This window comes from Rhynchophorus ferrugineus, unplaced genomic scaffold (genome assembly GCF_030347505.1).
Source record: "Rhynchophorus ferrugineus isolate W39M unplaced genomic scaffold, kcgeb_rfMv2 rfM8, whole genome shotgun sequence".
NCBI lineage: Eukaryota > Metazoa > Arthropoda > Insecta > Coleoptera > Curculionidae > Rhynchophorus > Rhynchophorus ferrugineus.
The window spans coordinates 31,844,575-31,871,707 of NW_027472587.1; the positions used below are offsets into that span (position 1 = coordinate 31,844,575).

The following is a 27,133-nucleotide window of genomic DNA, read 5'->3' on the forward strand; positions in this document are numbered from 1 at the left end:
TTTTGTGCGATACTGTAAATTTTCTTGGAACGCAGCAATCAAGAAAAGGCTGAAGAATTTGCTGATTATACAGAAAAACACTTAAAATCAAACAAAACTGATATTGAGTACAATTTGCCGAACTTGGAAGTGAAAATTCAACAGTTCAACCAGTCGCCAAAAAAAAGTAACCAAAGTTATTAAGGAAGACATTATTCCAAAGAAATCACCAGGTTATCACTTAATTTCTCTAAAAATTACCAAGAAAAGCAATTATTTGAAAGTATATTTATTAAAGTATTTGAAAAACAAATGTTGAAAAGGATACAATCTATTACAGAGTGAAAAAACCTAATACCTACACATCAATATTGTCAAAAAAGGTAATACAACACTTTTAATCTGAACAGACATATTAGGACATTCCATCCAGGTGGGTTTTCAATCAGTTTTATTTAAATTTTATCAATTGGAATCAATTCTATACCAAATTCATTATAATTTAGACATAGTTGACCATACGAATGTACAAGTACAGATAAATATGACTCGATGTCCTTTATGTGAGTATGTCAAAAATATTGAAGTTTAACTCGCTTGAAGATATTTAACGTTGGTGTTCCTATTTTGGTAAAATTATAAGTATTTCCAAATTTGGAAGATTTCAAAGAGATTCCAGATTTATGAGAGTTATTACAATCTGAAAGAATATGATTGCACCCAAACTAACTGCTAAAATTCCAACAGATGGTATAATGGGTGAAACCCGAGCTAATTTAAGTAGCGGTAATTACAAAATATTACATTTTATAACGCATAAAGATGTATACAGGTACAAAACATAAAAGTGACGCTACGAGTGTCAAGTATAACATGGGTAAATGAAGTCAGAAGTACAGGAGGTGTGTTATATAAGCCACAATCTTGGTTTCTGAGTACCTACCCTACTTTAAAGGAAAAATATTTCATGTTAATTGTAATAAACGAAAGAGAATATGAAATGTTAAAATAATAAAACCATGAAAGTATACTTGTATATTCTATATACTATACCTGTATGTATAGTCTATACAAAGTTTTTTTGTACATACGTCATCAAGATGTTTAATATATTGCCTGTCACAATTTGTAAATTCGTTTTAGAACCAGACAATATTTTCCTTCTCATTTTATTCTAGTTAAAAAGAAACAAAGATGTCTCAGTTCGAACGTGTAATCGAACTAGCCTGTCAAAGTCGTCCAGTTGCCAAACGTATGCAAAATTCTTCAAGACAATAGTGATAAGTTACGCTATTTTAATGCTTTGCTCGTTTTGGTAAATTTCAAATCGCTGATTATTATTACTCTGGTTGAAAGTTCCGAAGCCAGACAGAACAGACTATGTTTCTCATCAGTTACTTTGAAAAGGAATGAGATAATGGAGACCACTCTTGGCAGTAAAATTCGTTAGAGAGGTGAGCATTTTTACTGTTAGATATTAATTTGCTGGAGAAAACCCTCATACGAAGCGGCTGAAATATCAAAATCAGCTTTATGTTAGCTCTAACAGAGATTAAATATTTGAGATGTATAAAAACAGTGAGTAGTTTTTCTATAAAAACATAATTCAACACAATTATTTCAAACGAAACTGTTAGAATCTGACAAGTATCGAAATGGTCAAATGGAACTTCCAGATATTGTTTTTAAAAGAATAAAATGTTAACAATAATAAGACCAAGGAAGATAAACTATTTGAATTTGTGTATCTTGATGAAACTTTAATAATTTTTCAAAAATATTTCAAAATGATTCACTGTGGCACTCTTGGCAAGACAGTAACAAAAAAGGTGTAAAGACAAAAAAAATTGATGGATAAAGGTAAAAGTTACAATAGTATTCGATTACCAGCAAAACCGTTGGTCATTATAATTGTTAATAATTAATTGCAGGTATAGTGCTGGTTGAGAAAGATCTTCCATCAAAAACTGTTTGAATATGTGGAAGAAAGCATTGTCAACCATAACACCTTCAGTTTGGATGAACTCGATAAGACATACAGAGAAAGTAATTGATAAATGGTGCAATCGTGAACATGTTTTAGACAGATTAGAAATTACAGTTTAGTGATTGAATTGGGCAGTGAGTTGGAAAGTGAAAGTGACTAAAGGAAACTTTCAGAATATGTGATAATGCTGTACAACGCTGGAAATTCCTGAGACAGAGTGATGAGAGTGGAAGCAACTAACTGTAGAAAATGGTATTGTAGGGCGTGGAAGATTTGTATGCGCAGATATAATTGTAATTGTTCAAAATTAAACATAAACATTAGGTTAGAACGTATGACGAGAGAATGAATACTAATTGTTTTGTAGATATGGTAAATGCATTAGACAGAATTCAGTGATTAATTTTATGAAGAATGATGTATACAGATAGTAGCAGAAAAAAAAATACAGTGATATCAAGATTACTTGACAAGCAAACACACCATCGAAGGAAACAAGAACTAAACGTAAAATGGTAAATATGCTAATAAATAAATTATATTTGTTACCTTACATGTTGTTTTATTTTCTCTTTTTCCTTTTAAAATTAAATATGTTTATAAAAGGCTAAATAACGTAGATATAATATATAAACCTATAATAATATACAGTAAACTCAATTAAGATTGAACTAGAGTTTCAAGTGAGATTTTAGGTTAATTTGTGAATTCTAGAATATAAATTATACTTTTCAAGTATACGAATAATTTGCAAGAACTATTACTTTGGTTTGTTGTCGTCGTATTTTTATATTTATAAATAACTAGCTGACCCGACAGACTTCGTCCTGTCAAAAAAATTTGTAATGTGGCAGTTTTTGTGCCTACGTATTTTAAAAAATTCTCCTGAACAGAACCATCACCCTGGTGATAGGGCGTTGTGAATAAAAAATAATTAAATAAAACATATATAAGGATTGAAAAGTAAGTAATCGCTTTATTGTTAATCATGTGAATCATAATTATTATTATTATTATCATTATATTGCTTTGTGGTATACGATGTTTTTTGTTTGATTACCTGGCGCATAGATAAACAAATCTGATGGTTTTCCAACACGGGAACAGGCAACATACAATTGACCATGTGAGAAACATGGGTTTTCTAGATTAATACCACAAACACTTAATGATTGCCCCTGGGACTTGTTTATAGTCATAGCAAAAGCAAGCCGTCAACATGTCTATAGGAAATTTGCCATTACCAATGTCAATGAGTTGTTTAGAGAATATGTTTCCAGATTGGTCATTTTGCAACTCGACACGCATATTCTTGCTTAAATGAAGTACTTTAACATGTTTCCACAAATTGGAGGACTTTAGACATGCATTGAGTTCATCAGCTGGCGTTGATCGTGGAATCACTGGCAATGTTTGACGAAAATCTCCTGCTAATAAAATCATTGCACCACCAAATCGGTTATTATTGCTACGTAGATCTTTTAAGGTTCTGTCTAAAGCCTCCAAAGATTTTTTATGTGCCATCGTGCATTCATCCCAAACAATCAATTTACATTGCTGCAAAACCTTTGCCATTGCAGAGTTCTTCGAAACGTTGCAGGTTGGAGTTTCATTGCTTTGCATATTTAATGGCAATTTTAGTGCTGAATGGGCTGTTCGACCACCTTCAAGCAAAGTTGCTGCGATTCCCGACGAAGCGAGTGCAAGTGCAATTTTATTTTGTGAGCGAATTGTTGCTAATATTAATGAAATAAAAAAAGTTTTTCCTGTACCACCAGGTGCATCTAAGAAATAAATCCCTCCAGTTTCATCATTTGTTACTTTCATAAGAGTTTCAAATACATACTTCTGTTGTTCATTTAACAGTGGAAGATTTGTTTGAATTTATTCTTTCAAAGCGTTGAGATCATACAGTCTTTCTCGATGCAACTCTTGGTTAAAAGCGTCATGCATTGGACGATTGGGCGCGGTCAGGCCTAATTGAATTAATAGTTTGTTTGACATTATCAAGCACATGTCCTCAATTGAAATCAATGCTTCATTGTAAATTTCTTCACTGATTTGTATATTTGGATTTCCCATTCTATTCCGTATTTGATACAAAATATCATCACACATATAATCTTTGTACTTCATCCACAAATCAATTGGGTTTGATGGGAAGCATGTAGATATGATTATAGAAAACAATGTTCGTATTTGATGAGTGTGTGATGATATTACAGCATCATTGAGAGTTTGATCCCAATGAGCGTCATTTTCAAGCAATTGCAAACGTTGACAGGCTTCTCGGTAGGATCCACACAATTCACCATCAACAGTTCGTAACTGTTGGAATGATGTTGGGCCACGTACATTGACTAATAGCAGTCGTAAATAAAAACATTCATCATTGCTTGGATGTACTGAATAAATCCGGCCAATCGCATCGGTGGAATATACATCTGTATATCCTGGAACTGGTTTTCCTTGTTTCCGTCGTATAAATCTCCTTGAGGATTGATTCCAGGTATAATATTTTGGCATTTCAGAATATAGCAATGTTTGTGCGAAATCATCGTTTTGGCATGTCTCAAAAAAACTGGTTAATGTAGTAGATGGTGGCTGAGCAGCTCTTTGTACTGCGTTCTGTGCTGTAAAATACACTCTTTGTCCATTTTCTAAATGCACAGCTAAGTGAACAACAGAAGGGTGTCTCTCATGAATAGGAAAAGAAAATATTCGCCAAACTGCTTCATTACTACTGACATAGCGGCCCATTTGGTATTGGGTAACTTCATCATTAGAATTCTCTGCACCAATTCCAATCACAGCCATATCACTCCCTTTGGTTACATATTTGCAAATGTATTTAATCGATTTCACTGAATGGCAAGATTCAACGTTGATGTGTGCTTTGAATGTCTTTGATAAAATGGGTGAATATGGAACAATCCAACGATTATCTATTTCAATATCTTGTTAATTTAATTTGACAATTGTTGATTTTCCATTGTCTGCTGTCGATCTGCGACGATACAATGGATAACCGTCATTACCAGTAATTGTTTCCGATATTAATGTCCGTGGATATCGTTTTGAACATTTACCATCCATCATACACGGTGAATTTTGATTAAGAGTTCCACAGGGACCATGTATCATGTTTTTGATAACTACCTCATGCAATCCAGGATCTACTTGTACATTAGGGATTTCAGCTGATATCACTGCATCAACTTCATTTGGCCTTATCTTTTCAACCAACCAAATCAAAATGTGTGCATGTGGCAATCCTCGTTTCTGCCACTCCACAGAATACATCCAGCAGCGTGTCTCACCAAACACATTATGTTTTACGATGAAATTAATTAAAGATTTCAACTTTTGTCTAAAGACTCTGGCTGTAATATCATGACGATCAATGGATGATTTCCCAGGTAATAACTCCTGCTTAATTTCTATCCATTGCGGATTGCATGTAAATGTGATGAACAAATCTGCTGTACCATAATGACGAACATACGACATGGCATCTTGAGCATATTCGTGCATATGCCGAGGGCTTCCGATGTATGTTGCTGGAAGAATAGTCATCCGACCGACATTCTGTGCATTTCCATCAGTATTAATCGCATCTCGAAGGTGAATATACTCTTCAGATCGGAGTTTGGTTTGATTCAACCTGATGAATGTTAATCTCTCCGTTTCAATTTTAACATACATGTCATCAACATATTTGTGATATAATCGCCGACATTTCAATATGTGATTATCTGCATTTTCCCGAATCATTAGGCGGTATGAATAATAGTTCATTGAACTGACTTTTTTGTTGGTTTCAGAACCTGTAAACAGATTTTGTTTTAATAACATTCAAATATAAAATTAAAATACATAATATAGTGACTGAGATATTATCGCCATAACTAAACTAATATTTTAGTTACCTGTAATGGGATTTATCATTTTTATTGATAAATCGTAGCCATCTTCACCTTGCCAAAATATAATGGGATATTGCAGTGCATCATATGAGCGGTGTGTTTCCTTTATAGGTTGTAATTGAAAATTCCGACGATGTAAAACAATATCACGGGATTCCAAGTTTTCTCCAACTACAACGATAGCAACTTCATCAATAGTTGGTGCATTAAAACGTCTTGTATGTTGACCTGCAGGTGTTTTATCAGCTCTGATTACAATTTTGTGATTATCGGATGGCATCAGATCCAGGGCAGTTTTAAACAATATAATCAATTGATTGTGTTGATGAAATAAAGTTTGTAATTGTTCTACAATAGACCTTTTTACTAAATTGTTATGTGCACAACGCAGATCAATTTCTTGTGGTGAATTGCCCATAAAATAAATTTGCAGGAATTTGTTGTCGCTATCTGACACTGGTAACAGTGAACCTGCTCTGTGATATATTTGCCCTTGTATCTGTAAATAAAAAAAATATTATGGTGTGGTATAAATTAATGGATTGTCAATGATCAAACTTAAATAATATTTGATCTTAAAAAGTATATATTTAGTTTTAACTAATATCTATCAAATATAAAATATAATAAAAGTGTCACTGAAACTGAATCACCATATAATATGATGACTAAGTGATATATTTCGTAATGATTAAGAAATTGAAGATTAGTAACACATCTTAACTTTGGTGACAGAAAATTTTGTTCGCTAAAATAATTATGAGTAACTGCTATAATACATACCTTGAAAGTTGGCATAAAATTTTCCCGAACTGCATTTGTTGCCCCAAATGAAGTCATTTGAAAGCAATTGTTATATTGTTGAATATGTGTCAAAAAGTGTATAGAATCTGTTCCTATTCCTGAAACCAATGAGTACAATGGTTCTGGTGGTGGATCCAATTGTATCAATTTCACTTTACCATTTGCGCAACACAATCCATTGGCTTCGTTTTTGTATATTGTGATATATTTCGTAATGATTAAGAAATTGAAGATTAGTAACACATCTTAACTTTGGTGACAGAAAATTTTGTTCGCTAAAATAATTATGAGTAACTGCTATAATACATACCTTGAAAGTTGGCATAAAATTTTCCCGAACTGCATTTGTTGCCCCAAATGAAGTCATTTGAAAGCAATTGTTATATTGTTGAATATGTGTCAAAAAGTGTATAGAATCTGTTCCTATTCCTGAAACCAATGAGTACAATGGTTCTGGTGGTGGATCCAATTGTATCAATTTCACTTTACCATTTGCGCAACACAATCCATTGGCTTCGTTTTTGTATTTTAATGCCTTACAGTGTGAGCAAACCAAGTTCATAGAACCAATAACAACACATTGGTAGTTACTGTAGTCAATTGACACATCGTAACTGAAAGCAGCTCGATTCAAACTTGCGCGATTATTAGTTGAATGTCGCGCTCGCGCTTCACGCGTTTGTGATATCCGAATTCTTTCACGTTCATTTCCGTCGTCACGTTCTTGTGCAGTACGATTAGATCGGTAATTAGCTTGGTTTATAGCATTTCTGGTTCTTCTACCTAAATTGCTTCGTCTTATAGGAGGCATATCAAATATAAATTATTTTTTCACTAATCACGAACTAAACAAACACTAACTAACTAAACACTCTGCACAAAACACGATATACGAATTTGTTTCGTGTATCACTTGACAATTCATCTGTCATCTGTCAAAAGTCATCTGTAACAGACAACTTTTTTTTTTAAATTTGATATGACTTGAACTCAAATCCTTTTAAGCCGTACGAATTGTTTTATTTATTTAAAATTTGAATTAAATTTTAAACAAATAAAAAATTTTAAATAAATAAAACAATTCGTACGGATTAAAAGGATTTGAGTTCAAGTCATATCAAATTTAAAAAAAAAAAGTTGTCTGTTACAGATGACTTTTGACAGATGACAGATGAATTGTCAACTGATACACGAAACAAATTCAAACAAAAAGGGCTATTTTTAGGGTTTTTCCAGCAATAATTCTAATTTTTCTCGCCGTAAAAACCATCCCTGAACTTCAACGAACATTTTAAAAAAAGATTTGGCCAAATTGGTCCAGGCGTTGTTGAGTTATGCGCTTAGGAACATATTTTGCGATTCATTTTTATATATAAGATTACATTGTTTTATTTTCCCTTTTTTCTTTTCAAAATTATTTAAAAATTAAAGATGTTTATAAATGGTTTTTTTATAAATATCTTCCATTATATGTAATTACATTTATTTACTACATTTTTTATATTATAGTAGACGAAAAATATACCAAAACATTTTAACTTGGGTCTCAAAATAAACATAAAATACAGAAATGTACTGGTTATTCTGTGCAACAAAATTAATAGTTTAACTTATGAATTCAAGATAATTTATTCTACTTATATTCTACAAAAAAACGTATAATTTTCAACAACCGGCAACGTTGAAAATTCAAATCATTGTGCACATGCCAGGATTCTCCATAACTAGATCACAGTTTACAGATTTCTTGACATCGGTGATTCTCCTGCTAAATCGACAATTAACCTGTTTACTGTTTACATCATCGAGCGTAGATAATGTTTATAGTTCTGGCCGTTCTATTTAATCTTATAGTACGAAATTTGAGAATATATTTAGGCAATCTTTTCATTTTTTGAATGTTCTGGTTATCGAACGCCTATTTTCACCAGTGTAATATAAAAGACAGAAATAAATTTCCTTTATTTTATCCGAACTACTGAACCTTATGATGAAAAATAAATCTATGTTAGTATAATTTCTTGATATCATAAATTAAATAATAACCCATTTTTTGTCAAACACAAAAACTGAACTTTTTAAATAAAAAATCTAAACGCCAAATCAAGACAAGTAACAAAGAACATTTCATGCGCAGCCTTCCTTGATTACTAAATAATATTTCACTTGACTTTCAGAGAAGCAACACTAATAAAGAAACTATCCGCATCTCCGTAAAGTTTCAGGAGACCAAAGTAGGCTTTACTACCAAATCCAATAACGGCGTTGCAATTTTTATGATTCTTATGTAGCCAACTGATGTCCCGTCGCTTCCCCTAGCCTACCTGTTCAGTCCACCTAATTTTGAAAGTTCGTCGGGTAAGATCGATTTATGGGCAAAGTTTTTTGGGAGCTGGCCTATCCCGTGGGAATTCCGACGCACACGCCTCGCCATTTTTTCCATCGTCTATAAGAAACAATTTTTTCGCGTGTCGAATTGTTGATAAATTATCGTCGTCTGTCGGTTTAATAGCTCCATCTTTATTGATGATGAGCAACTAAAAACAGCCGCTTACCCCCTTTGGTATAATTGATTCGATCTTCTTTACTTCAATCATTTTGCCCAAGACATAGTAAAAGTAAATAGTTTTAAGAATAATTTGAATAACTAACACTTAAACTCATAAAACTCACCCATATATCATTGTCAATAATTTTATAAACTCTTATTCCTTAATATGTTAAGGGTTGCCTATTTTCATGCTTGTGCATTTAAATTCTTTAAAATCATTATCTTTTATCACAAATCTATTACATAAATATGTACGTTCAAAAAATTAATATGAAACAATTCATGAAGAACAAAAGACAAAGTACTAAATTTAATAATTAGTATATTACAAGTAACGTAAGTTTAACCAATCTATGGATACTCAAAAAAATGGAACCAACGACCTTTATCGATAGTATGGTATTTAAAAGCGAGTACAAGTAAATAAACCCAATGAAACAATTCATAATGTAGGCCACCCGTTACACCGACAGAAAATTAATGAAAAAATTTAGTAGGGATGAAACTACTTATTTTTATCAAATTTGAGCCTTATAAAAAATTATGTACCTAAGATTATAATCATATATTCCGCCTAAAACTTTTATTATTATCACATAATATACTCAAAGTTCTTCCAATTTAACATTTAGACAAAATTATTTCATGCAAACTCTTATACTTGCTGAGGTAATTTTGTACTCCCAGTATGAAACACTACTTTTTAAACCAGGAATTTCGAGAGGAAGAAATAAACATATATGGATTTTTGCTTAAATATGGATATACCGGAACTTGCTGAGTATATTATTCTGACGACAAAAAAGTGTCATTTAATTTCGAGGAATATCGGTTTGTTAAAAAATATTGTTTTAAAAAAGTAACAATAGGTCAATATATGGAAAAAAATCGGCCGAATGTACGTCATGTCTTAAAAGAAATACATATCGATAAGACTATTTTAGGAGCTCTATTTAGTTTTAACAATTATTTCTTAATATAATTAAGTATGATTGTGATGTTACATATTGATTTCCATTACAAATAAGAATAAATAAAACTAGTGGTGTTATTTTAAAATAAAGGCTATGGCAGTTATCATAAAAAATGTTTTAGATAAATTAACAGAATTAATAAAATTCACACACATAAAGTTCATGCAAATAAATCATCATCAACCCTCTTCCTCTTTCTGTGATTGGTAACCATATTGGCTGCTTTTAATGGTGCACCTGAATCGAGCAGCCAAGTATTCAATTTTGTTCTGGCAATATGGCCACTCTTGAAAAGTCTTCTTTCTAACATATCCAATCTATTTTGAACTGTTGGATCTGAATCTGCATTGTTTGCTAAATCCATTATAAACCTGAACCTAGTAATGAATGTCTAAAATTTGGTAACACTATTATTTATCACTATATGAGATAATCAATGGAGCTTACATGCAGTAATATGTTATGAACATCTTCTCTTCTATCAAAGTATTTCACATATGAACCTAGCTCATAAAAATATAAATTAAACTTATGCAGATCCACAGCTGTAGCATCAGCTTTGAGAATTTCTCTATAAGCTTCTCTATAAATTTTTGGAAGCTCCGGAGCAACAATCATTTGCCGTCCAGCAGATGCATCTAGCACTAACCATAGTGGCAGTTCCAATTCCGTACCAGCTTTTAAATCCTTTTCATCGGTAGACGGATTCAACTTACCTAGATCAACGAATAAGTATAAATGTTTTATAAAAAAAACATAATACTAACCCATTCTAGGGACATTTTGTAAAAATTTGCATGGAGTTCGCTCTTGAGTTGCGAGAATATCGTCTATGGAAAAATAATTAGGCTGATAACTAGTTGTAGATAACATTACTGGATTATTACTAGATTATAAAACGTAAACCATAGAAAAATAAAGCATTACTTCTTGAATTTAAGGTTGGAGTAGGGCTGGCGATACCATATCGATATACAACATATATTTTAAAATATAAATTGGGACTTTTGGACAATAATTTTTACTCCGACATATATATTCCTTCTTTTAACCTTTAGTATAAAAAACACAAAAAATAACATATATTAATTGATGTTAATATCGAAAGAGAACCGTCGATATACTTCCTTCAGATGTCCAAACATTTAATGGTTAGTACAGAGTTGAACGAAGCGAATTTTCGGGGCCTGCGCGAACCTGTGCGAAGTTTCGGCATGGATTCGGCCTAAAAAGCGATTGTTAAGTGTAGTGCGATTAATGGGTGGTTAATTTTTCATGTTGATGTATTGTGATATTTTTTATAATGTTTGCATTGTTCTATGAATTAAATAAAATTAGTTGTAATATGACATTTTTATATTTTTTCAATTACTATTTCTAATATCTGTGCAACTTTCATATATGCTCTGTACAATAACATATTGAAAAATTACTATGGCGAACTCTATTTCTTTTTTCAACAGTAGGAGGACCGTCCTATCGCCTTTACCACTGCGCCACCAAGCCGGCGAACTCTATTTTTATGTTATTAATAATTATTTTATGAGATTATGATTAAACATCTTTTCTCTCGCCGATCGCGAAATACTATTTCGGTACTATTTGACACATTTTGTATAATGTAGAGTATCAATAAATTTAATTCCCTTCAATGAAAAATAAGAAAAGCAACTGATAATTTTGACATGGTTTTATTAATTACCATTTGCAAAATATAAATATTTTAATTTTTCATGTTTTTTATTCATATAAATATGGGTATTATTATTATTGCTAATAGAAATTACACATATTTATCATTCAAAAACATCTTTATGGTAATAATTAATTTGCATGGAAAAAATAGAGTTATTTCCTAAAAACCAAACCATATCTCCATAGAAAAAGTATATGACATTAATAATCCCGTCAGATTTTCCCATGTTTGGGCAAATTGTTGGCCGGATCCTAGAACAGCGTTCTGCTCGTCGCCAAGCGTTGAAAGTCGTTGCGGCGAACACTGAAACAAAGCGTGCGCACTACGATTTTGAAACCCAAACGGCACGAATGTTCGTCGAATTCAGTTCTATTCATGCGCATTTTCTTTTTTCTCTCAAAATTGGCCCCCGAATGATCAGGCCTGTACCCGCCATTAAGGCCCTTTTATTAACATACATATGACTATATTCTTACAGTTTTCTCTATATGAATGTTAATTTCCTTTTTACAACTGCCGTAGACATCTGATGGGTAAAGCGAAGAGCTAATTTGTCATGTTAGTTACAAATCATGTTAGTTAGTTGAAACAGTTTGAGTAATATTACAGTTTCCGTTTCTCATACAACCATGGCGGACATCTAGTGGATAACGCCGACAACTAAGTTTTTCACGTCAAGATAACTGTAAAATGTGGGTAATATTACATTTTCCTCTTTTTTTACCACTAAAACCGACATCTAGAATGGTAACTAAGAAAGCTAGACAGTTCACGTAAAGATAACTATAAAAGGGAATTGACGTTACAGTTTTCCTTATATGAATAACAGTTTCCGTTTTTCCTGCTTAGGCCGACATCTAGTGGGTGGTCAATAAAGCTCCGTAGTTGGTGTAAAGATAACTATAAAATTTGATATAATATTACAGTTTTCTCTATATAAATATTAGTTTCATTTGTAGAGATCGCTACAAATATATATGCCACCCTAAATACGCTAGCATATTAACCTTTTATTATAAGTTATAAGTATAAGATATACTGTAAATTATAAAAGCAACAGTGCACATATAAATTATATTTTTACTTTATAATAAAACAGGCAACAAAACTATTTCAAAGATGCTAGCAAAATCGTTTCATTAAGTAAAAAGTGAAATCTTGTTAAGCTTTTAGGATATATCCTTATAGAACAAGAAAATCTCTTAATAACAACTCAATTAAATACAGTTTAAAACAAATTATTTTGGGTAGGCAGTTGGACATATCGAACAGGTGGGACGAATAAAAGTAATTACTCAATTTATTTTAAATTACATAAAGCACTTACATTCCATCCAGGATTAATAAAGAAACAATATATATAATGATCAATTATAACAATCAAGATAACGATGTGTAGGCTTACATTTATCGCTTTAAACTCAATGTTGTAATACCAGTTAGTCAGATAAATGAATTATTTGAGTGAACACATTGTTTAGTGTCATTAATTTTTTTTATTTTCAAAAATAAATCTAGTATATTTTATAGCCACTTTAATTTTTGTTCAATTTTAATTTGACTTGATATGTAGAAATACGACTACAAGTAGGGTTTATTTCCTTTTTCAAGCCACTTTATACAACATATCTGACGCATTTTAGGCGTCGGGGATGTTCAAAAAATATGAAAATTTTTAAAATGCTTATTTATTGGTATAAAAATAACAATATAAGTACCTTACCCTAATGGAGTATATTTAAATAACTAATAATAAAACTAGAAATATTAAAACAGTCGGCTATAACGCGGATTTTTTTTAAACAATAATATTTTCGTATTTTCTCTCGAGAAAAATGCTGAGCATTATTATTACAATCGTCTAGCAATTTATGAGCTACCATAAAACAGCAGTTTCAACATTAAGAAATAAATAATCGATTTAAGTTATAAGTACAAATATGCAAATGCAAATAATACAGATTAAGTAAATAACAGATAATACTATGATTTGGAATGTCTCAAATCAAGACATAAATATGGAATGCTTATCCTAATTGCATGGCCCTAAACTAGAAGCCCTACTTCAGCCCTACTAAACACAGTCTTCCAGAGACATTAACAAAGGGTTAACATATTCGAATCCCTCAAATTCAGACTGGTCTATCTTCTCAATGACGCGTGGATCATCTGGGGTGAGATGGACGGGTTCGTCGGTAAACTCCGGCGGGAAATTGGCCAAGTCCCTATCCGAGTCCAGGCGGGGCTTGTACGGTGGTGGCACCTGTTTTTGCTCGAGCAAGTCCCAGTCTACGCTCTTGAAGAACGGATGACCGGTTATATCGATGAAAGACTCGGTTCCGTGACAGCCGAGTCTGTCGGCCGGGTTCTTGTTGAGGAATCCTTTCAGAACGTTAGCGGCCTTCACGCTCAAGGATCTGGGTATCCTGATGGTCTTCTCGAGGATCACTTGGAACAGGTAATCCTCAGTGTTCTGGTCAGGATTTTCCGAAGCGCCAGCGATGTCAAACGGAGACCTACCGGCCAACATTTCGTACAACAACACGCCCAATGCCCACCAATCCACGGAGAAACTGTAATCTTCCCCGCGCAGTATTTCCGGCGCTATATAATTCGGAGTACCGCAAAAGGTGGAAGTGGTATCTTCGGCTCGTATACCTTCTTTGCACATACCGTAATCCGTTAGCTTGATGTGACCCTCGTGATCTAACAATACATTGTCCAACTTTAAGTCTCTATATATTATCCCTTTGCAGTGGAGGAAGTTGAGCGCCAAGGATATCTCCGCGGCATAAAACCGAGCGTGTTCTTCAGGCAGTTTCCTCTGCCGTTGCATATGGAACATCAAATCGCCGCCTCTCACAAACTCGATAACGAAGAACAGTCTGGACGGCGTTTGGAAACAGGAATGCAAACCAACCAGGAACGGATGATTAGAGGCTGTCTCAAAGACATGTTTTTCTGTCTGAACCCAATCGATATCCTCATCGTCGGTTACCAAGGCTTTCTTTATAACTTTCATAGCATAGATCCTCTTTGTTTTCCTCAATTCTACCATCAGTACTTTAGCATACGAGCCACGCCCAATAACACGAATCAGCTCAAAATCATTGAGAGAGTATTGGCGTTGAGAGCCCGGTTCTAGATCATCAGCGGGCTTATTGGGATCCTCAACTGGGACAGCTTCCCCAGTTACATCAGGTGATGGTTCATTGTATTCTATAACTGAATCCTGAAGACTAACATCAACACCTCCAGAAACAACTGCAGATTCACCATTTCTATCATCCCTTGGTACTGACTCCAATATATGATCATTACTGCAAGCAACATTAACTGCCTTATGACACTTTTTATGCACAAGCAATTTACACTGAACACACTTGAAGCCCTGTCTGCCCAAACCCCAAATACGGTCACGACAATAAGCACAGAATGCTTTTCTATTAAACCTTTTTGCTTGAAAGATATGCCCATTTACTCTATATAACTTCCTCCATCTTCTAGCGCCTCGCCTGTAGATGCTTCTGTCTTCTCCTTGACAAGGCATACCTGGTTGTGGCGGTGCGTTGGGAAAAACATGAATTGGTAACTCAGAATCCTTGTTGATCTCATACAGTCTAATCGCTTCATTTAATTCCAGCTGCGTCGAAATAGTACAAGGATCACCCTCCTCGTCAACCCACTTTACCGTAAATATTTGGTCCTGTGAGAAACGGCATATTTCTCGAATTTCATCGCATAATCCCTCGAATGTAATATTTCGATCTATGTAGGTTATCAGGACTTCACCACTATACGCTATTTTTGCTTTTATTTCGTGATTATTATCGTCTGCTAGTTGGGTCGGCATTTCGTCAATGATTCCAATAAAACTTTAAAAAACTTAATCAACTGCCAGGTAAACGATCTCAGACAGAAAACCAAAAACAATTATGACTAATAACACCCAGATTTCTCTACAATACCGTAATTGACAGTTCTATATTTCTTTTATTATTGACCAATTATGAGCTATATAATCGATATATATCGATTAAGCTAGAATATATCATATATTAATTATAGAAATCATATTTTATCTTACATCATATCATCGATAATTGACATCAATATGCGAAACCGTCTTATTTAACAAAAAAATTTATTTTATGTATATATTTTTTACTTTATATCATATTGTTGACCTTATGGTGAGTACAGACCTGAATATTCGGTTCGATATGAATCAGCTCGAGCCGAATGCTTAAGTCTGTACACACCATTAGATTTTAGTTACAATCTCTCACAGTTAGGTACATTATTAAAAAAACTGTTTTATGGGAGGTTTATATATCAGTTAAATTTTATCACAAACATTTTCTGATATTTCTGAAATATATCAATCCATTATTCAAAAGGATTGTTTGGATTAATCGTTTAACAAAATTATCTAACACTAATTCCTTCTTCATTCAAACATAAATAAAACATACATATGTATATACTATATTCCCGAAAATTATATGATAATGAAGAGTATTACTTTAAATGCTAGGTAAAGCTAAAATTGAAATTAATTGATTTATACATGAAGCCACCATCTACATCATTTATTTTAATTTATAAAATAGGGGTGTTGGCCACCGAGAAAAATATCAATATAAAAAAAATATCGATAATTTTATACAAAATATATTGATATATTATATATAAAATATATATATAATCAACTCTTACAATTAAGTACCTTTAAAAATTACTAAATCTTATCTTACTAAATTTATTAAATGGTTTTTTATAGTGTTTAAGATGCACAATTAATTTTTTTTGAAAATATATCGACCTAAATAATCTCGATATTTGTCATCATCCCTATTGTAAAATATATGGAGAGAAGAAAATAATTGAAATTCTGCCTAACCTAATTTATTTCAAATAAGAAATAAGTTTGCCTTTAGACCTCATGTATATACGTAAATAATTATTTACCTAATTTTAACAAGTGGCGTCAGATTTTTTAACACGAAAATGGAAATGGAGATAGAGGAATTAAATGGTTTTGAAGAAAATGGTGCAAACGATAGTGATACATGTGATTTTAACGAAATAAAGGATTGTTTTTCATCGTGTGAACATGTTCATGGACAGTCCTTTGGTCCCAAATATATTTTAAATATATCAGCATCCAAGTAAATAAAACAAATGATTAGTTTAAAATAATTTGAATTGGTAACAGAATTGTAGGGAAATTAATCCAAATATAGCGGTAGCCTTATCTGATAATTCTATAGAAATATGCAACTGGAGCTCTAGTGGTTTAACTAAAGTAGTAAAATACAAGGAGCATACAAACAAAATAGTTGAATGTAAATTTGTTAATAAGGACAGCAATTTACTTTATACTGGATCAAATGACGGTACTATAAAACTATGGGACTTGAGAGACTCTGAAAGTGTTTCTACATTTCAAGGTTGACTGACTTATACTTTATTTTGTTTTTTTTAATCTATCATTTTTAGATACTACAGTAGATGAATCTGATCTTATAAAGAGTATTAGTTCCTTCGATGTTTGTCCAAATAATCAGTTACTAGCGGCAGGCACAGATTTAACAGATGGGGACCCATACATATTATTTTGGGACATCAGGAATGTTAAGTTATTAGGTGCATATTGGGAATCACATACCGATGATATTACCCAAGTAAGTCTTCTGCTACAAATATATTTTATATGAATTTACTAAAATAACAAATTTATAGGTCAAGTTTCACCCAAATAATAGTAATAAATTAATATCAGGTTCAACTGATGGATTAATTAATATATATGACTTATCAAAATCCTGTGAAGATGATGCTTTAGAAGATACACTTAACACTGATGCCTTCATTGAAAATCTGCAATGGTTTTCAGAAAATAGGGAAAACAAAATAAGTTGTGTCACTTCAACCAATGAATTGCAACTGTGGAGCACTGTAGATGCAGAACCTTATAAATTATTTTCTAGAGATGATATTAGTAAAATTATAAAGGTTTGTTTTGCAATAAATAAAAAATGAAGTTATTAATACTTTTATATAATACTTGCAGAAAAAGGAAGATAACACATATATAGCAAACGTGCACCAAGTAGGAGGGTATCTTTTAGTATTATCTGGTTCAAATGGTTCAGAAGGAAAATCACTGCGAAGCTTCCAGGTGTTAGGAGTTGAAAGCTGCCCAGCATTCAGATTTGACGCTAATACGCAACGAGTCAGAGCGAGTTTCCTCAACGAAAATGTAAGTACTAGGTTTAGTGAACTTTAACTATTTGAACCGATTGTATGATATTCCAGACTGGTATTTTGCTAACTGGCGGGGAAAAAGGCAAACTGGACGTCTGGAAACCAGACTTGACTATATTCGATATTAAAAATAAAAAAAAATAAAACGCAATTCTCATTTCGTCAATAGATAGCTTTTATTTCGATTTATCTTAAAAATAACCTTTATACCAAAAAAAATCCCTTAAAAATAAGATGTAAAAAGAAAAAAAGGCACAAAAAATAAGTGGTAAATCACCGTCCCCAACTTATCGGCTGCGAGTTTGTTTCCTTTTTTCTTTTCGGTGCTCAACATAAAGGCGCAAAAGTATAAATTATCTGTTTTATATATCTATATATATATATATATATATATATATATATATATATATATATATATATATATATATATATATATATATATATATATATATATATATGTATATATATATGTCAAGTTTTAAAAAAATAATAAATATTCTCTACAATTCACAATATATGCAATATCTAAAAATTATAAATATATTTATATATATATATATATATATATATATATATATATATATATATATATATATATATGTTAATATATATGCACTGTATAAATCTAAAATAAAATTTAGTGTCAAGAATCAGCAGGCTATCTGACGGAAGTAGCCGGCAGAACCCCGCCTCCTAGCGCAGATGGATGATGGATCAGGGGCAAAGATTCTCTTAAAACCTAAATCGTTTGAGATCCTGTACTTAAAAAAGAGAACTATAACGTTAAAAAGTCCGTACGATTTTTCAACGGTAGTAGTAGCACGTAAATTTATTCGAAAAAGGGGTAACAGGCATCGGCTGAACGATTTCAACGCTCATTGTTAGCGCACGCCCATTGCCTTATTTGGATGCCAAGAACATTATTAACCTGAAACAAAAGACGACGAATTAAATTATGCCACTTACACCATCATGGTACGAAATATAAATCATGATTATATGAGGATGAAGGCCTACGGGTTTTCAACTATGACGGGTCAATATTGGTTCTGCCTGTTTAACCGATTTATTATTAAATCAGCAAAACAAAATCACCAGTTAATTCCTTATCACGCTAAGAACTCGGTGTTTCCTACTTAAAGCCTAGGGTTAAAGCCTTGTCGAATTTTGCGTTGTGACTTGAGCTTGCACTGATACAAGATTTAACTGACCCAGGGTTCAAAGTTAATCATCATAGGACCTTTGACCGTGAAAATTTAGCTTTTTACCAGATAATCATTCATCTGTAAAAAGTTACTATTTCGTTTGGATTTTTACTGGAAGTGTTATTGATCTGTACCCTTCCAAAAATAAGCAACGTTGGGAAGTAGTCGCAGTTTTCGGTCTGTTTTTACTACTGATTGGATTTTTACTATGGATTGTTTAACTACTTTCAGTCGCTATTTTCAGTCCAACTTATTTTAGTTACTATTTTCTGGCTCTGCCCTCCTAGATGCGACCTTGAAAATAACATTCCAAATTTATGCTTACATAGATTTATATGTAATATGTTTAGTTATGTTTTACTTTTAGTATGACAGTAAATAACGATATATTGTAATTTAATATAGCGACAGTTAGGAACAATATTTTTCAATAGTATTATCAATAAGGTAAAAAGAACAAAATTTCCGTTCTCATAAATAGAAAAACAGATGAAGCCTGCTTTTGAGTGAAATAGTAACTACTATTTCCAGTCGCTAGTTTTTTTTTATTATCGACTAGTTCGACTGTTTTCACTCAATAGTTCTCAATACTAAATAATAAATAATACTAAATAAGGTTGGTAGAAGCCTAGATAATGATGGTATCGATTGCTTTTGAGCTATATTGAATGATCATCATTATCAATCCATAGCCATTGCTTGGATACCACTTGGTTGACCACTTCTCAACTGATAACCTGCTCTTGGTGCCGCAGCTGTTGATGATTGCACATTCTACGATTTTGATCCATTTCAGAACTGTTTGCAGCACCTTCCATCCAAAAGGCCTATTTCGTCAGAAATCTGTGAGAAATTCATTCACTTCTCATTCAACAGACATTTCCAAACCTGAGTCTCTGAATTTGTTCCTCAATTATGCATCAATTGTCGCAATTTAAACTGCATTTCTAATACTATCTCGGAGAGAAATATGTGGAATTTGCATTGAACATCGCATTTGAAAGGCATCTTACATGCTTACAGATATCAGGTTCTAACAGTGTTTAAGTCTCAGAGCCGTAAAGAAACAATTTAAGTTTATTCAAAATAACAGTGAACCACGTCATCACAATGTCTATAAAATTCTTCATGACATACGTTCACTATTTTATTGAACGGATTATACTTGGTCAGAAGAGCACACAGTTGCCATTTTAGGTTATTCATTATCCGTCTATTCTTTGTACTGTAAATTTTAATAATAAAAGTAGTAAATGTAGTAATTTTAACTCTGCCAGTTTTTCTTATAATCGGTAAGAAAAAAAAAACGCGCAACGGTAGTAGTTAAGCTTATAGGCAATATGCCATCGAGGCCCACCCAGCAAGGGATTTTCCATTTTACTTTAAATAAACTGTATTTTTAGCCAGAAAAGCTTTTAATAAAGGTCAGTAATTTCAGGATTTCATCTAATGGTACTAAACGATTCGATATCTAAAGAATAATTACCTAAAATTTATTGTTTTAGCTGCCAGCAGCCTGTTACACTCGGCTGTATCGGGTAGGGGGAGGGTCACGTAGGGACCTTCATTATTGGTCTCAGTAAAGTCGAACTCGTAGATGCGCGGCTTGACCTTGATATCGCCAACGGGTCCCCTCAAGACGATGTAGTTTAGGTTGAGTGGCGTGGTCGACTTTGACTTCAGTATCAGCTGGTATGTCATGTCGCGCTGCGAACTTTGCGTGGGGTCCTTCTGGCAATTGTTTATCCTTGCTTTGACCACCCACTGATTGTTGAAGGCGGAAAACCGCGACGATTCGTAGAAGAGACGGTGCACGAACTCGTCCGTCCGGTATGGTTTCAGCTGAATCTCTAAAGGAAAAAAAAAGTTCATCAGTCCGGGTCGGTATTTTTCCTTTAAATCGATACTTCAAAATATCCACGACCGTGTTAACTGTAACTCTAGAAAGGAAAAATATTAGGTTTCGGTAGCCGAGGCGACGAAAAGCACCCAGCAAAACATCCACCGTGAGCTTTGAATCAAAAGAAGTGTTCAAATTACCGTTGAATGTGATCTTTTCGTATCCCAACAAATCGAAGATGTTCTCGAACAGTTTTTTCTCTTCGGCCAACTGCTGGTCCATGGCGAGCAGGGAGTCCATCACCTCGGCCCCAGAGCGATGTGGGTGAACGCACTGGTTTTCGTGTTCTTGGCGCTCGTGCTCGGGTCCTCTCCAAGGACATCCTATGCGGCTGAATTTGCATCCGGATATTCTGAAAATCCCAACGTAGTCAACAAACCAAACTAAACCAAATGATATAGGTGGCCAAATTATTATTATTATAAGGGACGGTACTCGTATTTATTTTTATTATATTTTTTTGAATAAATGATATTGTTTTTAAAGGGTTATTTTATCTTAAATAGATACTGGCATCATTATTATTGTTTTTGTGACGTGGCAACACAGTATACGCGCGTGACGTTTCTTCTCGTTCAGTCATTGTCCGTTAAAACGCGCGCTTTGCAGTATTATTGTTGTATTGTCTAGATATTATGATTTCATTACTTTTTACAGACTTTTGCGTCTAAAACAATCAAAATACTCTGTATAATAACACTTTTGCTATATTTTGTTTGCGATTTTACATTTTATTAAAACTTGGTTGGTGTCATGGTGTTGTCTATTATCTCAGCAAAAGATATGTGATGCCTATACATTGTAAAAGGGACAATGAAACAAGATCAATCCAAGTGAGTACTAGAAACCTGTTACTACTGCAGATCAATGAATCTGTCGATGACGAACTATATTTTTATGCATGATTCGTCACCGTGTCACAATACCAGAAATGTTATTGCATATTTGCCGAAAAAAAACAGTGTTTTGTCTTGTCTAGGGAATTCACCAGACATTGAACCCCAGGTGGGAACACCAAACAGCAGTTAATTGAAACTTATCAGAGAATGGTATCACAATTTTACCATATGAAAATGATGGTATCACAGAAACATCTTCAGTTTTTAAATTCATTATTTCGTGAAACAGACGAATCCAGCAAAGAGAGTAGTCATCCGAAAATCTGCCAAAATGGAATACAGAGCATACAACGTTTCGATAAAATAACCAGCAATTACAAATGAAAGCGTTTATATATTGCTAAGAGAAAAATGTATCATTACATTACATTCATTGATTATTGTATGTATACTCACATTTCAATTGACAGGTAAAGTTCAGTGTCTTGCGTTTGTTTATAAAATAATGTCTACTGAAGTAATTGCTTTTTGATATGATATTCTATGTTCCATAAGGCAAAACAGGAATCGAGAACCGGCACAATTTAGCAGACTTCAGAATTTTGATTTTAATGTATTGTTAAAAATTAAGTGTGCTTTGGTTTACATATTTTTCTTTGCAGGACTTAAAATAATTAGACAAATTAAACCAAAACTGTACAATAGAAAAAAGGGTTGAAAATGTCGATATATATATTTCTATTTTCAGTTTGTTTGTTTATTGTGTTGATTTTGAAGTCTGTTAATTAGTAAGTAGTAAGGATCGAGCTTGCGAAGGGTCGGTTTTGGTATGCAGACATCCGCTTGAGTATATGTTTATGTTTTGTTTGTATATAAACCTTAAAATTTAGAAGTCTTATTTTAGCCACCATTATAAGAAATACATGTTATATATCCAAACAACAGCATTTTAACTTGACAGCTAATAGAAGCCCGGATTTAGTTAACTCTTTCCGGGCAAGTTCTAGACGCACATTCACTACCGAATTATTTGCAATTTAACAAACCCACTCGTATTAAACTATAGTCTATCCAAAGTTGCTGTGAACATACGTCATCAATATATTTAATGTATTGCCTGTGGCAATTTGTAAAATCGTTTTAGTATCAGACAATATTTTCCTTCTCCTTTTTTTTCTAGTTTAAAAGATATACAATTATGTTTGATACGTTCGAATACGTAAACGAAAAGTGCCGTCAAAGTCGCCCGGTTGTCAAACGTATGCAAAATTCTTCAAAACAATAGCAATAAGAGGTTATAAACCGGTAAACGTTGTATTAACGCTTTGCTTGTTTTGATAAATTTCAAATCGCTGCTTATAATCACTGTGATTAAAAATGCCAATACCAGACACAACAGATTGCCTCTCTAATCAGTTACTTCGAACAGGAACAAGATAATGGAGGCCTCCTCTAGATCTACAATTTGTTGGAGAGGTAATGATTTTTACTGTTAAATATTAATATGCTGCGGTTTTTATTGAAAATATTTTTAGCGTGTTGCAGCTGCATTGAATATTAGTATGGACACGGTCACTGAACTGACTCAAAAAATGAAAAACATAATCTTGGATTCAGCGAAAATAAACTGTGTTCATAAAAAGCGGGTGACGAATCAAGATCAGCTTGATGTTAGCACTATCAGAGATCAAATATATGAAATGTATAAAAACAGTGAGTACTTTTTTTAATATAAACATAATTTAATTACAGAGGAAACTCTTAGAATGAAAAGTATCGAAGAGGTCTTGATTGAGCTTCCAGACATTGCTTTTAAGTCCTAGATTTATAAATAAGATCGTTTAGATGCTAACCCTCATTAAAAGAAACTCCCCGAAAAGGTGACACATTTGATACATAATGTCTGTAGTTAGTACTAAAAAGTATTTTTCTCAAAACGTCGAAGCTAATGAAGGAGTTTAGTTTCTCTCGTTGCCCCAAGAGCGATATTTATAAGAAAGTTAACGTCTTATTAGCCTATAGAAGCATATTTTGATTTAAAATTTATACTCACATATTTGTTTATATATTTGATATACTTTTTGATTTATTTATATAGAATATATATATAGAATTTTATTTTAATAAATTAATTTTGAAAATTAAATTTGGTTTTCATTCGAATACTATTTGAGAATAAAGGTACGTCACAGGGTAGTCACGTGAAATGGATGACCAATCAAAACAATATTTTCTTTACATGTTTCTATATAACCAATTAAACTAACCAAAACGCCCCCACTGAATGACCCCGGCCCAAATAGTGATGCAGACTTACTATAGGAGTTGCACTACCCTGAAATGATGCCAAATAATGCGCATGTGTAATTGTAGCCAATCCCTGTACAAAAAAACTAGTGATACCGATATACTTTCAGAACAAACATTAGATACGCTCCTTTAAAAAAACTACATTTTCGTATCGAATTTTTTCCGCTCCAATCCTACTTTTCCAGGCAAAACTCACTTGATAAACGGAGGGGGGAATCTCAAAACAAAGGTTCGATACGCCGCTTCCAAAACCTTAAGTTCTTAGTATCGATATTTTATTTGTCATTTACAGTTACCGATACTTTTTTGTCGATATATCGGCGAAAAATATAGATGTTTTGTCGGCATCCCTACCAAGAACTACGATTTTGATGGTGTCCATATTACTGAGTCCGTCTCACCTTTCTTCGCATTCCTGCTCTTCATGCCGTTCCAGAGAGTTCCTGGGAAACTGACGGCCGCAAAACTGGCACTCGTTGGGCAGCTCGCTGACGGCGTTCTCGACGGCCAGGTTACGAGTAGCAGACATCTTCGAGATCTCCACGCGGCAGCTAGGACATGTGGCCATCTCGTCCCGTAATCTGGCATCGGCCAGAACGTGTGTGAAACATCCGGCACACATCAGGTGCCCATTGGAACACTACGAACATGGCGGGCGGAAAAAAAAGAAAAAAAGTTAGGTTATGCACCGGGGAGAGGACCAATCCCCTCCCTCCGCCGGCCCTAGGCGGCGCCTCGTCAGGACGCCGAATAGGGCCGGACGGACAGACAATATGTTCTACCAACTATCTATCCCCCCTCCCCGGACGCTTTAACGAGCAACAATCGTTAATGTTTTACCGTCGAGGCCCACTAGGACCTACCTACCTGAAAGATTGCGCCATTTAAATAAACCCCACCCCTTAAGAAAAAAAAACACTTACCACTCTGCATGTCTTCCTGTAACTAATTAACAAATCCATTAGATTAGATTAACAGGAAAATAAAATATACCACCGGTAAAGAAAGTGATAGACAGAGACAAGGAGAGAAAAAGAGAGAAAGAAAATAAATACAAAACGTGCTCAAATAGCAATGAAGTACTATAAATAAAAGAAACGCAATATAACGTACACTGGCTCCTTTGTTTGGTTTTTTTTTCATCTTAGTTTGTATTTTTTTCTTTTTGTGTCGTAAAGTTTATGTGAACCAGACCTACCTGAACAAAATGGCGACGAGAGCTCGTAGACACAAGAAAAAAACCCCGACAGAAAACAAACTGTAGGATAGGGTTATGTAGGATGTCTAATAGTGAATAATACCACTACGATTTCGTTTGACTAAAGCCGTTTATTCAAGTTAATCAAAAATGGCAGATTTATAAATTAAAAAAAATAATAATAAATCAATGGATCATTATACAAGTTCAATTAGTTCATTTAAAAATGATATCTTAACTTAAGTTCATATATATATCTCTTAATATCTACATAATACGATGTAAAAACTATAAGGATTAATAAGGAACAATTATTTATCAATATTAGTCGGTGATCGGTTCGTAATACAATCGAGTCGGCTGTGACGGAGTTTTTTTACGGCGCTGAGCCGACCACCTTAATGCGCAGTAGGCTTTGGCCTTTGTTTGAAACGGACGGGACGAAAACGCAGAGAAACGGGCCGACGTTGAGGGAACGCAGCCCTGCGGTCGGCGGTTTCTCTGCCGTCCGATCGACGTGGTTCGTTATTTTCGGGCTGCAAGAGAAAAATCAATACGGGAAAGGTCGAGGGGGCGCGCTGACAAGCGAACAGCGCATGAGGAACAAAGAACGGGAGATTTGGTGATCTTTTCGTTTGAGAGAGAAACATAGGCGGGCGGACTTACGCACACACATACAGACACACGCGCGCGCTTAATTATGTAACCCACGAGACACCAGTGTGTCGGACAACGACAGAAAACCAGGCACTTACCTGATAGACGGCGGCCCTGGGCAGGTCCAGGCACACTGCGCAGCAGAGGATGCCGCCCAGTCTCTCTTCCAGCTTGTATTTCTTGTCATCGTCGGGCTTCGATATCTTGCGCTTCTTGGCGTCAGGTTCCGCGAATTCTTCGCGCTTCTCCTGCGGATCGACGACGGCTTCCGTCGGTACCTCGCTGCTGGAGCTGGCCGCTTCTTGCTCAGACATGATTCCGTCAGATCCTCGCCAAAACACTAAACAGCTGAGAGCGCTCTGCAGTCGCGCCAGCTGACGTGACGTTGCTTACGATCTCGTGCGCCTGCCAGACGCCCCCACCACCTCGACGAAAGACAGTCGCGCGACGCGACCTTGATCGGGTGGCGATTGTTGAATTCTCACAGGTTCTCGGTAATATACGTCATCAAGGAGTCACGGGATTGCATAGCTTTCGTAGTCAATAATTTATCATTCAGCTTACCGCCTATATTTTAATCATATTTTTTTATATATTATTAGTCAAATTTGTTAATAATTAAAGGAATTATTACCCTTATACTGACTCAATCTATAGTGACATTTGACAGTTGTCAATATTTGATAAAACATAAAGTCTTATATTTTGTGTAATCATTCTAATAAACCTTCTAGGAAAGAGACCTGTTATTTTCTCTCAAAGTGTGTTAATATAGAAAACTAGCTGTATTTGGTATATATATATATATATATATATATATATATATATATATATATA

General features: G+C 33.8%; 5 protein-coding genes and 1 long non-coding RNA gene across 11 annotated transcripts; 2 read left to right on the forward strand and 4 right to left on the reverse strand.

Moving 5' to 3' along the window:
- Positions 1-2,922: 2,922 nt before the first annotated feature.
- On the reverse strand, positions 2,923-6,994 carry LOC143200971 (uncharacterized). The gene is made up of 4 exons (XM_076411786.1): positions 6,855-6,994; positions 6,676-6,794; positions 5,896-6,391; positions 2,923-5,793 (listed from the first exon to the last, which is right to left on the reverse strand). Exons 2-4 carry the CDS (start codon positions 6,730-6,732, stop codon positions 4,928-4,930), a joined length of 1,419 nt encoding a protein of 472 aa, XP_076267901.1. The 5' UTR covers positions 6,733-6,794; positions 6,855-6,994; the 3' UTR covers positions 2,923-4,927.
- Positions 6,995-9,552: 2,558 nt separating this feature from the next.
- On the reverse strand, positions 9,553-11,267 carry Psf3 (DNA replication complex GINS protein Psf3). Of its 3 annotated transcripts, none has more exons than XM_076411789.1 (4): positions 11,149-11,267; positions 10,989-11,051; positions 10,669-10,937; positions 9,553-10,612 (listed from the first exon to the last, which is right to left on the reverse strand). In XM_076411789.1, the coding sequence occupies exons 2-4, from the start codon at positions 10,990-10,992 to the stop codon at positions 10,382-10,384; spliced, it is 504 nt and encodes a 167-aa protein (XP_076267904.1). In that variant the 5' UTR covers positions 10,993-11,051; positions 11,149-11,267; the 3' UTR covers positions 9,553-10,381. The 3 variants fall into 3 exon arrangements, with proteins under 3 accessions (XP_076267904.1, XP_076267903.1, XP_076267902.1); XM_076411788.1 differs by having other exon boundaries at positions 11,109-11,165; XM_076411787.1 differs by lacking the exon at positions 11,149-11,267 and having other exon boundaries at positions 10,989-11,142.
- Positions 11,268-13,589: 2,322 nt separating this feature from the next.
- On the reverse strand, positions 13,590-15,898 carry LOC143201379 (atypical protein kinase C). The gene has a single exon (XM_076412390.1). The coding sequence runs from the start codon at positions 15,768-15,770 to the stop codon at positions 13,992-13,994; it is 1,779 nt and encodes a 592-aa protein (XP_076268505.1). The 5' UTR covers positions 15,771-15,898; the 3' UTR covers positions 13,590-13,991.
- A 922-nt stretch (positions 15,899-16,820) lies between these two features.
- Positions 16,821-18,353, forward strand: LOC143200975 (WD repeat-containing protein 89). The gene is made up of 6 exons (XM_076411792.1): positions 16,821-17,088; positions 17,144-17,370; positions 17,420-17,604; positions 17,663-17,935; positions 17,994-18,182; positions 18,239-18,353. The coding sequence occupies exons 1-6, from the start codon at positions 16,928-16,930 to the stop codon at positions 18,329-18,331; spliced, it is 1,128 nt and encodes a 375-aa protein (XP_076267907.1). The 5' UTR covers positions 16,821-16,927; the 3' UTR covers positions 18,332-18,353.
- Positions 18,345-26,610, reverse strand: LOC143200976 (zinc finger TRAF-type-containing protein 1 homolog). Of its 2 annotated transcripts, none has more exons than XM_076411793.1 (5): positions 26,395-26,610; positions 24,843-25,081; positions 21,433-21,644; positions 20,879-21,242; positions 18,345-19,115 (listed from the first exon to the last, which is right to left on the reverse strand). In XM_076411793.1, exons 1-5 carry the CDS (start codon positions 26,608-26,610, stop codon positions 19,088-19,090), a joined length of 1,059 nt encoding a protein of 352 aa, XP_076267908.1. In that variant the 3' UTR covers positions 18,345-19,087. The 2 variants fall into 2 exon arrangements, with proteins under 2 accessions (XP_076267908.1, XP_076267909.1); XM_076411794.1 differs by lacking the exon at positions 26,395-26,610 and adding an exon at positions 25,365-25,501.
- Positions 23,473-24,277, forward strand: LOC143200979 (uncharacterized). 3 transcript variants are annotated; one of them, XR_013006860.1, is made up of 3 exons: positions 23,473-23,607; positions 23,677-23,844; positions 23,897-24,031. It is a non-coding gene; the product is annotated as an uncharacterized LOC143200979 (long non-coding RNA). The 3 variants fall into 3 exon arrangements; XR_013006861.1 differs by having other exon boundaries at positions 23,677-23,833; positions 23,884-24,016; XR_013006859.1 differs by having other exon boundaries at positions 23,677-24,277.
- Positions 26,611-27,133: the final 523 nt, after the last annotated feature.